Raw genomic sequence first — 14,978 nt, 5'->3', positions numbered from 1 at the left:
ATCTAGCAACACAGAAGTCAACAGACAGGGCTCTGTTTCTCTTCTAAATCTAGCAACACAGAAGTCAAATCTCTGTTCTCTTCAGCAACACAGAAGTCAACAGACAGGGCTCTGTTCTCTTCTTCATCTAGCAACACAGAAGTCAACAGACAGGCTCTGCCTTCACTAGCAACACTGAACTTTACAATCACATGCAAAGAACTTCCCCAGAAGGTGTCAAAACTACTCTGTTTCCTAGGGATTCCAACCAAAGACCCCTGCTCTGCTGCTAAAAGCAGGTGTTAATGAGCGGCCGTGTGTTGGTGTTTGATTTAAAGGAAACTTCGCTCAGTCAGAGAACCCACAACCTCACACCTCTATCGTTTCTGCCTCTGCCTCAACTATATAAATACTTGCCTGTCTTAGCCTCAGCATCAGTCAGACAGACACAGAAGAACAAGACTTGGGTCGTCTCAGCTACAAGGTGTCTCGTTAAGTCAACTCAAGTCAAGGACTTTGACTGAAGTTACCGTAAACCGATTGAGGACTATTGATCTTTGAGGGATCTTCAGCGTGACGTTGAGGGCCATGGATGTGTTATCAAGGGCTATGATGTGTTTCTGCTTGATGGGATGGATGACTTTAGGATGGAGTCATGCTGCTCAGTACACATCAATGAACATGAAGAGAAACATAGACAAACTGAAAGTCCACTATGTAAGTATCATACACATTATTAACTGGGGAAACAGGGGTTTCTCCTGACAGACAGACAGACAGACAGACAGACAGACAGACAGACAGACAGACAGACAGACAGACAGACAGACAGACAGACAGACAGACATAACAGGGAGATCTCCTTCCTAATGGGAGGCCAACAGCTCAAACACTTCCATCTGAGGTGAGCTTTAGCTTAGATGTAGCTTGGAGTTTGCACTTTTGGGACGACTCCATTGTTGCCATTGTACGTGACAAACTAAATGATGTATTTTAAGTTATTTGACGTATTTAGCCCAGGTCTGACAGACACTATACTTTTGATTAGGGGGAGAAGAGTCCTCTATATGCAATAAACTGCAGCAAGTTGAAGGAGAAAAACAACTGATTGTCATCATGTCTTGTTCTTTCAGAAGATCTCCAAGGACCAACTGTTCAACGGAAACCCTGTTTTCCCCAAGGACACGTTTGAGGTAACATATAATGTTACACATTGTTATCCCCTTCAGGCTAATATCACCAATGTGAAACTACTGCTTACCCTTTGGGCTAGGCTGGAGACAAAACTAAGTTTCAAGATTGTATTGTATTAAGTATTTTCTCTCTCTCTCTCTCTCTCTCTGTCTCTCTCTCTCTCTGTCTCTCTCTCTGTCTCTCTCTCTCTCTCTCTCTCTCTTTCTCTCTCTCTCCCTCTCTCTCCCTCTCTCTGTCTCTCTGTCTCTCTGTCTCTCTCTCTCTCTCTCTCTCTCTCTCTCTCCCTCTCTCTGTCTCTCTCTCTCTCTCTCTCTCTCTCTCTCTCTCTCTCTCTGTCTCCTCTCTCTGTCTCTCTCTCTCTCTCTCTCTCTCTCTCTCTCTCTGTCTCTCTCTCTCTCTCTCTCTCTCTCTCTCTCTCTCTCTCTCCTGTCTCTCCTCTCTCTCTCTCTCTCTCTCTCTCTCTCTCTCTCTCTCTCTCTCTCTCTCTCTCTCCCTCTCTCTCCCTCTCCCTCTCCTGTCTCAGGACAGTGAGCAGAGGGTGTTGATGAGTGTGGTTCTGGACGTGTATCTGAGTATCTTCAGCCAGATGCTGAACCAGACGGAGGACCAGGAAGTGAGGGAGAGGCTGGACCAGGTCAAGGAAGGTTCAGGAGACCCAGAAACACTATTTCCTGGGGAGGATACCTGAGCTGAGGACACACCTGCAGAACCTGTGGGCCATCAAGGTGAGCTTCCCTCCACAGCATCAATCAATCAATCACTCAATCAATAAGGTATCCCTTTGGGCCGTCACGGTGAGCTTCCCTCCACAGCATCAATCAATCAATCACTCAATCAATAATTTATCCCTTTGGGCCATCAAGGTGAGCTTCCCTCCACAGCATCAATCAATCAATCACTCAATCAATAATTTTACCCTTTGGGCCGTCAAGGTGAGCTTCCCTCCACAGCATCAATCAATCAATCACTCAATCAATAATTTATCAATCACATCAATCAATAATTTAACCCTTTGGGCCGTCAAGGTGAGCTTCCCTCCTCAGCATCAATCAATCAATCACTCAATCAATAATTGAACCCTGTGGGCCGTCACGGTGAGCTTCCCTCCACAGCATCAATCAATCAATCACTCAATCAATAATTTAACCCTGTGGGCCGTCACGGTGAGCTTCCCTACATGGGGAAGAAGACCACCTTACTGTAGACAGATCTGGTTTAGTCTACTTCCACACGTCTTCATTCAATCTATTATTTGTTTTGTTCCACTGCTGTAAATGACACAAGCCAACAACTGCGTCTACAGTGACACAAGTGATCAACATGCTGGCGTCCTCCGGCTGCAACCCAGTCGAGTCCGAACTGCAGCACGTTGATGCCTTTAGTCACTGGAGACGAGTGTGGCTTGTTTGGCTTTGATTGAAGACGAGAAAAAAGTTGCAATAGTTCTGTTTGTCCATTTTGAGACTCCGTAGCCCAGTAACTCAAGAAATCTGTTGTTAATTTTGACGTTTTGCAGAGAAAATCTTTGTAATTTTGCATCTGACTAGGATGTTTGGTGCAGTATATTACAATTGAAAAAATGTTAATGAGGACGAGTCGTGTCTCGTTCAATGACAAAAAGAGAATTCATTGAAGAATCCCTACTGGTGACCAATCACAGACGAGGGGGCGTAGACTTTGGCTACCAACTTGACTACCGACTTGGCTTGCCTCCAAAAAAATATTGTGTGCCTGAACAGTGTCTTCGCTTCCCAAGTCAGAGGCTAGTTAGAAATGTTGCTACTTCCCAGAATGCTCATTTCTATGTTGCACACTCCTAGAAAAAAGGGTTCAGCTGTCCCCATAGGAGAACCCATTTTGGTTCCAGGTAGAACTCTTTGGCTGTCCTATGGGGACAGAACATCCAGAACTTCCTTAGTAGTGACTTGATGAAGACAGAACATCATGACGGTAGTATAGTCTACTGTATAGACACCATCATGACTGTAGTATAGTCTACTGTATAGACACCATCATGACTGTAGTATAGTCTACTGTATAGACACCATCATGACTGTAGTATAGTCTACTGTATAGACACCATCATGACTGTAGTATAGTCTACTGTATAGACACCATCATGACTGTAGTATAGTCTACTGTATAGACACCATCATCATGACTGTAGTATAGTCTACTGTATAGACACCATCATCATGACTGTAGTATAGTCTACTGTATAGACACCATCATGACTGTAGTATAGTCTACTGTATAGACACCATCATCATGGCTGTAGTATAGTCTACTGTATAGACACCATCATCATGACTGTAGTATAGTCTACTGTATAGACACCATCATGACTGTAGTATAGTCTACTGTATAGACACCATCATGACTGTAGTATAGTCTACTGTATAGACACCATCATGACTGTAGTATAGTCTACTGTATAGACACCATCATCATGACTGTAGTATAGTCTACTGTATAGACACCGTCATCATGACTGTAGTATAGTCTACTGTATAGACACCATCATGGCTGTAGTATAGTCTACTGTATAGACACCATCATCATGACACCTGATGAACTAATTACCTGATAGTTAATGCCTGTATCTTCTGTCTCAGACCAGTGACACCACAGTCCAGGGGAAGGCTCTGTCCGAGTTCATTACCATCTACGAGAAAGCCTCCAAACTGGCCCTTAAGTTCCATCTGAAGAAGGACAACCGCAGGAAGAGACGGCAAGCCCAGAGGCTCAAATCACACATCATGTAGATGACCAATCGTGTTTACTGTTTACTGCTAGGTGTAGGGTGAAGATACACCTGGAAGCTGACCTTGGGTCAGTTTAGCATTTCCCCCTCTAACGGTGAAGGTTAGGATTGGGGGAGGGAGGCTGATCCTAGATCTGTACCTAGGGGAACCCCCCTCCAAAAGCCACAGTTGAGATACATATTGAAGCACCTTGATACACAACTCTATTTATATTATTAAGTTATTTAATCTATTATTTAATATATTATTAAGTTATTTATCATTGTCAAAAGAGTATTTATATTTTTATGAATCAAAAGGAATCTATTTTGTTAATTAATATGTATTATTTATTATATAAAAAATGCTTTTCTCTTGGAATATAAAGACTTGTTTCTTGCAGTTGAAGCAGATCTGTAAGTTCTACGAGAGAATAAACTGACATTAAGAAAACAGTTCTGATGACTGATATTATCTATCCCACACGCACGCACGCACGCACGCACGCACGCACGCACGCACGCACGCACACACACACTAATCGATGTGTGGTGCTGTATGGAAATATCACACATTGACTGACTGACTTTTATAATTGTTCTTGTATTGAAACCAAAACCATCTCCTGCATGGGGCCCAAACAACAGCTGTGGTCCAAATGGCATACTATTCCCTATATAGGGCACTACTTTTGACCAGAGCCCTATGGGTCAAGTGTTCTGCTCTATATATGTAATGTGGTACCATTGGGTATCATGTCTGTGTGAGTTACAGTTTTTCTCAGTTGCTAAAACACTAAAACCCATTGGCTGAACAACGTTCTCAGTTGCCTGGACTCATTTAGCTAATGATGCAGTCTGTTGTCAATACCTTCAACCATTTCACATGGTAAAACACCATTTGCAGATCTCACTTAGACTTTTCAGCAAAACTCTTAAACACATTCTGCACTCTAATGCACATGTCATCCATACTGGTAAACACAAGTGGCAACAATCAAATACAAATAGAGAACATATGTCATTGATTGAACACAACCACTCAACATTGATTTAACCTGTTTCAAATGATGCGACACAACCAATATAAGCCAGTTCAGAGAGCAAACAGGTTGTTGAAGGTGGGAAGGAGAAGGTCTGAGAATGGATACTGTAGTACAGTGCATTGTAGGCTGTATACTGTACAATGGATGAATTGTATGTCCCTGAACATTGTGCTTTCCATTTATTAACAGTACTGACTGCTCAATAGATGTTGACTGGTTGCAGGTTCATATCAACAAAGAACAAGAATGACAGTGTCACAGAGACAAAGGACAAGTTTGTGAGATGCAGGGTACAGTACTGTAAAAATAGGGGTACAAGGAGGAGGAAGAACAACAAACTAAATTGCAAAGTGCAAAGCAGAGTAGTAATTTCTGATCCATTTTGAGCTACTATGATAGAACATGTTTTCGTTCATCAAAAGACAATGATGGAAAAATATGAATATTTTTTTAAATAAAAAATGTACTTCTCCCTGAGAATTGTATGTTTTGAACAATGTGTTTTCTATTTTTCGGTGTATTGTTTACTGACTGCTTGAGAGTGTATATCATTTTGATCACTTTGTTTATGATTTATTTGAGAGCAGTGTTTGATTTTGAACAACAGGTAAAACTGTTTTGAGGCGAATGTTTCATTTTGCAAGAGGAGTCAGAGGTTAACCCCTTGAAGATGAGGTTTAGTGTTTAGTGTTTTCAGGAAATGGGAGCAAGGTTTCAGAAATGGTGTTTTAGCAATTGATAAAAACTGTGAGTGGGAAACAAACATATGATTGAGTCAAAGTAAAGAAATGAGTGAGAGAGATGTTTACTGTTCATTTTGATTGTTTATTTCTCTTTTGTATATTATCTACTTCACTAGCTTTGGAAATGTTAACACATGTTTATCATGCTAATAAAGCCCCTTGAATTGAAATTGAATTGTGTGAGAGAGAGAGAGAGAGAGAGAGAGAGAGAGAGAGAGAGAGAGAGAGAGAGAGAGAGAGAGAGAGAGAGAGAGAGAGAGAGAGTGAGTGAGTGAGTGAGTGAGTGAGTGAGTGAGAGAGTGAGTGAGTGAGTGAGTGAGTGAGTGAGTGAGTGAGTGGGTGAGTGGGTGAGTGGGTGAGTGAGTGAGTGAGTGAGTAAATGTGTGCTTGTGTGTCTCATAGTTTTAATAAGTCCATTGTTGTCTGAATACCGTCCTCCAAGAGTGGACACTCCACTGGTCAGGTCAAGATGATGACATCTCTCTAAATGTATGTTGTGACTTCTGTTTAGACCAACGATGCTGTTGTCCAGAGGAAGGCTGTGAACGAGTTCAAAGAGGTCTACCAGAGAGCTTCCCAGCTGGGGACCATTCTCCATCCGAGAGACGAGAAGGTCACACAGAACTGAGACCAGACAGAACCACCAACTGACTGACTGAAGACAGAGGAGACTACAGACTGTAATACATTAGGAAGACAGAGGAGACTACAGACTGTAATACATTAGGAAGACAGAGGAGACTACAGACTGTAATACATTAGGAAGACAGAGGAGACTACAGACTGTAATACATTAGGAAGACAGAGGAGACTACAGACTGTAATACATTAGGAAGACAGAGGAGACTACAGACTGTAATACATTAGGAAGACAGAGGAGACTACAGACTGTAATACATTAGGAAGACAGAGGAGACTACAGACTGTAATACATTAGGAAGACAGAGGAGACTACAGACTGTAATACATTAGGAAGACAGAGGAGACTACAGACTGTAATACATCAGGAAGACAGAGGAGACTACAGACTGTAATACATTAGGAAGACAGAGGAGACTACAGACTGTAATACATTAGGAAGACAGAGGAGACTACAGACTGTAATACATCAGGAAGACAGAGGAGACTACAGACTGTAATACATCAGGAAGACAGAGGAGACTACAGACTGTAATAGATCAGGAAGACAGAGGAGACTACAGACTGTAATACATTAGGAAGACAGAGGAGACTACTGTAATTTGTCACTTTCCCAACGTAAACTTAACAACTGTCTCACAGCTTCCTCACCTACTGGTCACCAGGCTTGTTCACGGTGCTATTTATTTAATTAACTTAAACATTATTTAACATATTTATTTTAAATTTAAGTGCAATGACATTATGTGATGTAATTATTTATAGTAGTGAATATTTATCAACTTTGTATGAAGGGAATTTCCGTTGGTCCTTATAACAGTGGTGATGTAGTACTATGTGATTTGATGTCATAGTTTACAATCAATGGCTCAAATGTTCTGTATTTCTATCCTGGGAATAAATTATCCTGAAAATATATCCTGTTACATGTCTTGGTTCTGGTATTTTAAAATGTTTTTTTTTTTTTTACCCAGTTTCCAATTAGGATTCTATGTTATTGAAGTGCTGTTATTTCTAAGTAGACCTACAGTTGTTCTTAGAGTGAGGGATATTTGAGTATTGGGTTAATTTCGTAATTTTATTTCCCTGATGTAAATTGAATTGTGCTCAGTCACATCATTTCCGATTGCGGTTCCGGAACTGTAAAGATGTGAGGTCATTCATTCGGTGTTGTCCCGGGGTTCTGGAACTATGACAGTGAGATCATTCATTCGGTGTTGTCCCGGGGTTCTGGAACTATGACGGTGAGGTCATTCATTCGGTGTTGTCGCAGGATGAGTGTGTTGTAGGAACCTTTATTTCAGATCCCACCATTCCGATTTGTCACCTGACGTGTTATGGGGTTGCGCGGCTGACCTACGCTGAAACCCCAACCTGTCATCCTTTCTGAGGTGACAGAGTGACACCCTCAACCCTAACCATTTCTCTCTCATGGAAACTGAGAAGTATCTATGCACTAGCAACTAGCAACTAGCCTGAATAAGCAAAAGTGGTTCATGAAAATAAACAGTTTTCAATAGATAATTCAATCAAACCACATTCTTTCAACATCAATATTTGTCTGAATGTAATGCCGCTGTCCCCCCTTTGAAAAAGCCTGGGTGTCAATGAAAGATAGCATCAGAATCTATCTGTACTAGCATTAGCAACTAGCAACTAGCAACTAGCATTTAGCATCTAGCAATACAGAAGTCTTCTAAGAAATGCTCTGTGACAGTGTTACTCCTAAGTGACAGCCCAAGCCCCTTCCTGTTTCACACCACATAGTCTCTTCTGAGTGCTGATACAGCTGATACAGCATGGGTCTCAATGACACCCTATTCCCTACCTAGTGCACTACCTGGTCAAAAGTAGTGCACTAAATAGGGAATAGGGTGCCATTTTAGGATGCTAGCACACTGACTGGGAGGGAGAGAGAGAGAGAGAGAGAGAGAGAGAGAGAGAGAGAGAGAGAGAGAGAGAGACAAAGAGAGACAAAGAGAGAGAGAGAGAGAGAGAGAGAGAGAGAGACAGAGAGAAAAGAGAGAGAGAGAGAGAGAGAGAGAGAGAGAGAGAGAGAGAGAGCGAGGGAAGGAGAGAGAGAGAGAGACAGAGAGAGAGAGAGCGAGGGAAGGAGAGAGAGACATTCTCCACTGCTCTGCTATCTGTGCCTCTGTAATGCCAGCAGACACAATGCTCTTTGGCCTAGATAAATAAATACAAAGAAAAAGTATATTTCCTTTCCCCATAAATAATGGTAAAATATGAACTATATGTAAACTATAGTTGATGATAATAAAATAGATGTAGCTGGTTTACAGTCAATGCAAATCCTGCTCTGAATGAATGACGTTTTCTTTGGAATATTGATGAATATTCTCTAAATATTGAAACCTCTATGTGCATTTTACATCATATGTATGTATACTATATATACAAAAGTATGTGGACACCTTTTCAAATTAGTGGATTCAGCTATTTCAGCCACACCAGTTGCTGACAGGTGTATAAAATCTAGCACACAGCCATGCAATCTCCATTGACAAACATTGGCAGTAGAATGACCTCACTGAGGAGCTCAGTGACTTTCAACGTGGCACCGTCAAAGGATGACAACTTTCCAACAAGTCAGTTTGTCAAATTACTGTCCTGCTAGAGCTTCCCTGGTCAACTGGAAGTGCTGTTATAGTGAAGTGGAAACGTCTAGGAGCAACAACGGCTAAGCCGCAAAGTGGTAGGCCACGCAAGCCCACAGAACAGGACCACCGAGTGCTGAGATGCAACACTCACTACCGAGTTCCAAACTGCTTCTGGGAGCAACGTCAGCACAAGAACTGTTTGTCGGGAGCTTCATGAAATGGGTTTCCATGGCCAAGCAGCCGCACACAAGCATAAGATCACCATGCGCAATGCCAAGCGTCGGCTGGAGTGGTGTAAAGCTCGCCACCAGTGGAAACACGTTCTCTGGAGTGATGAATCATGCTTCACCATTTGGCAGTCCGACGGACGAATTTGAGTTTGGCGGATGCCAGGAGAACGCTACCTGTCTGAATGCATAGTGCCAACTGTAAAGTTTGGTGGAGGAGGGATAATGGTCTGGGCCTGTTTTTCATGGTTCGGGCTAGGCCCCTTGTGAAGGGAAATCTTAACGCAACAGCATACAAATGACGTTCTAGACGGTTCTGTGCTTCCAACTTTGTTTGGGGAAGGTCCTTTGCTGTTTCAAGCAAGACAATGCCTCCGTGCACAAAGCGAGCTCCATACAGAAATGGTTTTGTGTCGAGATTAGTGTGGAAGAACTTGACGGGTCTGCACAGAGCCCTGACCTCAACCCCCATCAAACACCTTTGGGATGAATTGGAACGCCGACTGCGAGCCAGGCCTAATCGCCCAACATCAGTGCTCGATCTCACTAATGCTCTTGTGGTTGAATGGAAGTAAGTCCCTGAAGCAATGTCCCAACATCTAGTGGAAAGCCTTCCCAGAAGAGTGGAGGCTGTTACAGCAGCAATGTACCAACATCTAGTGGAAAGCCTTCCCAGAAGAGTGGAGGCTGTTATAGCAGCAATGTTCCAACATCTAGTGGAAAGCCTTCCCAGAAGAGTGGAGGCTGTTATAGCAGCAATGTTCCAACATCTAGTGGAAAGCCTTCCCAGAACAGTGGAGGCTGTTACAGCAGCAATGTCCCAACATCTAGTGGAAAGCCTTCCCAGAAGAGTGGAGGCTGTTACAGCAGCAATGTACCAACATCTAGTGGAAAGCCTTCCCAGAACAGTGGAGGCTGTTACAGCAGCAAAGGGGGGACCAACTCCATATTAATGGCCATGATTTTGGAATGAGATTTTGGACGAGCAGCTGTCCACTTACTGTTGATCATGTAGTTGACATGTATTGATAATATCTAATGACTTTCAACTGTCTATCAAACCTATTCATTCGCTGACGAAAGAGACATCAACTGTATTCCCTACAGAAATTAGGGATATGTCCCAAATGGCATGCCATGGGCCCTGGTCTAAAGTAGTGCACTATCCCTATGGGCCCTGGTCTAAAGTAGGTCCCTACCCCTATGGGCCCTGGTCTAAAGTAGTGCACTACCCCATGGGCCCTGGTCTAAAGTAGTGCACTACCCCATGGGTCCTGATCTAAAGTAGTGCACTACATAAGGACTAGGGTGCCATTTGGGAGGCAGACCTACAATGATGAAAGAGAACTACGCCTACAGAGACCAACAGATGGTATATATCAGGTATGGCAGTATCTAATAAGAGCATGATGGCATTGGTGTTAGTTTCAGTATTACATCAAACCATGCAACATTTACTACAAAGCCAGTCAGAGGAAACACCACAGTTGCATTAGTTGATCAGCTAGAACCACTAATCACGAAGAAGCCCGTCATGGCTCTGGTCAAAAGTAGCATACTATGTAGGGGAATAGTGTGCCGTTTGGGACGCAGAAACGCGTTCATTCTAAGATGACATCAACCCAGACATCCCCCTCCCCACATACCTTCTCCTGATTCTCCTCCTCTTCCCCCTCATCATACCCACATCACCAAAGAACTTCCCCAGAAGGTGTCAAAACTACCTGTTTCCTAGGGATTCCAACCCAAGACCCCCCTGCTCTGCTGCTAAAAAAAAGGTGTTAATGAGCGGCCGTGTGTTGGTGTTTGATTTAAAGGAAACTTCGCTCAGTCAGAGAACCCACAACCTCACACCTCTATCGTTTCTGCCTCTGCCTCAACTATATAAATACTTGCCTGTCTTAGCCTCCGCATCAGTCAGACAGACACAGAACAACAAGACTTGGTTCGTGTCAGACACAAGGTGGTCTCGTTAAGTCAACTCAAGTCAAGGACTTTGACTGAAGTTACCGTAAACCGATTGAGGACTATTGATCTTTGAGGGATCTTCAGCGTGACGTTGAGGGCCATGGATGTGTTATCAAGAGCTGTGATGTGTTTCTGCTTGATGGGATGGATGACTTTAGGATGGAGTCATGCTGCTCAGTACACATCAATGAACATGAAGAGAAACATAGACAAACTGAAAGTCCACTATGTAAGTATCATACACATTATTAACTGGGGAAACAGGGGTTTCTCCTGACAGACAGACAGACAGACAGACAGACAGACAGACAGACAGACATAACAGGGAGATCTCCTTCCTAATGGGAGGCCAACAGCTCAAACACTTCCATCTGAGGTGAGCTTTAGCTTAGATGTAGCTTGGAGTTTGCACTTTTGGGACGACTCCATTGTTGCCATTGTACGTGACAAACTAAATGATGTATTTTAAGTTATTTGACGTATTTAGCCCAGGTCTGACAGACACTATACTTTTGATTAGGGGGAGAAGAGTCCTCTATATGCAATAAACTGCAGCAAGTTGAAGGAGAAAAACAACTGATTGTCATCATGTCTTGTTCTTTCAGAAGATCTCCAAGGACCAACTGTTCAACGGAAACCCTGTTTTCCCCAAGGACACGTTTGAGGTAACATATAATGTTACACATTGTTATCCCCTTCAGGCTAATATCACCAATGTGAAACTACTGCTTACCCCTTGGGCTAGGCTGGAGACAAAACTAAGTTTCAAGATTGTATTGTATTAAGTATTTTCTCTCTCTCTCTCTCTCTCTCTCTCTCTCTCTCTCTCTCTGTCTCTCTCTCTCTCTCTCTCTCTCTCTCTCTCTCTCTCTCTGTCTCTCTCTGTCTCTCTCTCTCTCTCTCTCTCTCTCTCTCTCTCTCCCTCTCTCTGTCTCTCTCTCTCTCTCTCTCTCTCTCTCTCCTCTCTCTGTCTCTCTGTCTCTCTCTCTCTCTCTCTCTCTCTGTGTCTCTCTCTCTCTCTCTCTCTGTCTCTCTCTCTCTCTCTCTCTCTCTCTCTCTCTCTCCCTCTCTCTCTCTCTGTCTCTCTCTCTCTCTCTCTCTCTCTCTCTCTCTCCCTCTCTCTCCCTCCTTCTCTCCCTCAGGACAGTGAGCAGAGGGTGTTGATGAGTGTGGTTCTGGACGTGTATCTGAGTATCTTCAGCCAGATGCTGAACCAGACGGAGGACCAGGAAGTGAGGGAGAGGCTGGACCAGGTCAAGGGGAAGGTTCAGGAGACCCAGAAACACTATTTCCTGGGGAGGATACCTGAGCTGAGGACACACCTGCAGAACCTGTGGGCCATCAAGGTGAGCTTCCCTCCACAGCATCAATCAATCAATCACTCAATCAATAAGGTATCCCTTTGGGCCGTCACGGTGAGCTTCCCTCCACAGCATCAATCAATCAATCACTCAATCAATAATTTATCCCTTTGGGCCATCAAGGTGAGCTTCCCTCCACAGCATCAATCAATCAATCACTCAATCAATAATTTATCCCTTTGGGCCATCAAGGTGAGCTTCCCTCCACAGCATCAATCAATCAATCACTCAATCAATAATTTTACCCTTTGGGCCGTCAAGGTGAGCTTCCCTCCACAGCATCAATCAATCAATCACTCAATCAATAATTTAACCCTTTGGGCCGTCAATCAATCACTCAATCAATAATTGGTGAGCTTCCCTCCTCAGCATCAATCAATCAATCACTCAATCAATAATTGAACCCTGTGGGCCGTCACGGTGAGCTTCCCTCCACAGCATCAATCAATCAATCACTCAATCAATAATTTAACCCTGTGGGCCGTCACGGTGAGCTTCCCTACATGGGGAAGAAGACCACCTTACTGTAGACAGATCTGGTTTAGTCTACTTCCACACGTCTTCATTCAATCTATTATTTGTTTTGTTCCACTGCCTGTAAATGACACAAGCCAACAACTCGTCTACAGTGACACAAGTGATCAACATGCTGGCGTCCTCCGGCTGCAACCCAGTCGAGTCCGAACTGCAGCACGTTGATGCCTTTAGTCACTGGAGACGAGTGTGGCTTGTTTGGCTTTGATTGAAGACGAGAAAAAAGTTGCAATAGTTCTGTTTGTCCATTTTGAGACTCCGTAGCCCAGTAACTCAAGAAATCTGTTGTTAATTTTGACGTTTTTGCAGAGAAAATCTTTTGTAATTTTGCATCTGACTAGGATGTTTGGTGCAGTATATTACAATTGAAAAAATGTTAATGAGGACGAGTCGTGTCTCGTTCAATGACAAAAGAGAATTCATTGAAGAATCCCTACTGGTGACCAATCACAGACGAGGGGGCGTAGACTTTGGCTACCAACTTCGACTACCGACTTCGGCTTGCCTCCAAAAAAATATTGTGTGCCTGAACAGTGTCTCGCTTCCCAAGTCAGAGGCTAGTTAGAAATGTTGCTACTTCCCAGAATGCTCATTTCTATGTTGCACACTCCTAGAAAAAAGGGTTCAGCTGTCCCCATAGGAGAACCCATTTTGGTTCCAGGTAGAACTCTTTGGCTGTCCTATGGGGACAGAACATCCAGAACTTCCTTAGTAGTGACTTGATGAAGACAGAACATCATGACGGTAGTATAGTCTACTGTATAGACACCATCATGACTGTAGTATAGTCTACTGTATAGACACCATCAAGACTGTAGTATAGTCTACTGTATAGACACCATCATGACTGTAGTATAGTCTACTGTATAGACACCATCATGACTGTAGTATAGTCTACTGTATAGACACCATCATGACTGTAGTATAGTCTACTGTATAGACACCATCATCATGACTGTGGTATAGTCTACTGTATAGACACCATCATTATTGGCTGTAGTATAGTCTACTGTATAGACACCATCATCATGACTGTAGTATAGTCTACTGTATAGACACCATCATCATGACTGTAGTATAGTCTACTGTATAGACACCATCATGACTGTAGTATAGTCTACTGTATAGACACCATCATGACTGTAGTATAGTCTAGTATAGTCTGACTGTACACCATCATCATGACTGTAGTATAGTCTACTGTATAGACACCATCATGACTGTAGTATAGTCTACTGTATAGACACCATCATGACTGTAGTATAGTCTACTGTATAGACACCATCATCATGACACCTGATGAACTTATTACCTGATAGTTAATGCCTGTATCTTCTGTCTCAGACCAGTGACACCACAGTCCAGGGAAGGCTCTGTCCGAGTTCATTACCATCTACGAAAAGCCTCCAAACTGGCCTTTAAGTTCCATCTGAAGAAGGACAACCGCAGGAAGAGACGGCAAGCCCAGAGGCTCAAATCACACATCATGTAGATGACCAATCGTGTTTACTGTTTACTGCTAGGTGTAGGGTGAAGATACACCTGGAAGCTGACCTTGGGTCAGTTTAGCATTTCCCCCTCTAACGGTGAAGGTTAGGATTGGGGGAGGGAGGCTGATCCTAGATCTGTACCTAGGGGAACCCCCCTCCAAAAGCCACAGTTGAGATACATATTGAAGCACCTTGATACACAACTCTATTTATATTATTAAGTTATTTAATCTATTATTTAATATATTATTAAGTTATTTATCATTGTCAAAAGAGTATTTATATTTTTATGAATCAAAAGGAATCTATTTTGTTAATTAATATGTATTATTTATTATATAAAAAATGCTTTTCTCTTGGAATATAAAGACTTGTTTCTTGCAGTTGAAGCAGATCTGTAAGTTCTACGAGAGAATAAACTGACATTAAGAAAACA

At 42.8% G+C, this 14,978-nt stretch overlaps 1 protein-coding gene and 1 pseudogene across 1 annotated transcript; both read left to right on the top strand.

Annotated features, from left to right (window-relative positions):
* The first annotated feature begins 471 nt into the window (after positions 1-471).
* Positions 472-4,372, top strand: LOC135572831 (interferon gamma 1-like). The gene is given in 5 exon segments (XM_065021263.1): positions 472-696; positions 1,113-1,172; positions 1,697-1,812; positions 1,814-1,898; positions 3,789-4,372. Coding segments are annotated over 5 exon segments (540 nt in total). The 5' UTR covers positions 472-567; the 3' UTR covers positions 3,939-4,372.
* Positions 4,373-11,117: 6,745 nt separating this feature from the next.
* On the top strand, positions 11,118-14,978 carry LOC135572830 (interferon gamma 1-like; annotated as a pseudogene).

This window comes from Oncorhynchus nerka, linkage group LG8 (genome assembly GCF_034236695.1).
Source record: "Oncorhynchus nerka isolate Pitt River linkage group LG8, Oner_Uvic_2.0, whole genome shotgun sequence".
Classification (NCBI taxonomy): Eukaryota; Metazoa; Chordata; class Actinopteri; order Salmoniformes; family Salmonidae; genus Oncorhynchus; species Oncorhynchus nerka.
Note: the sequence above shows the minus strand (reverse complement) of the source record. Positions and strands in the feature narration are given on the sequence as shown.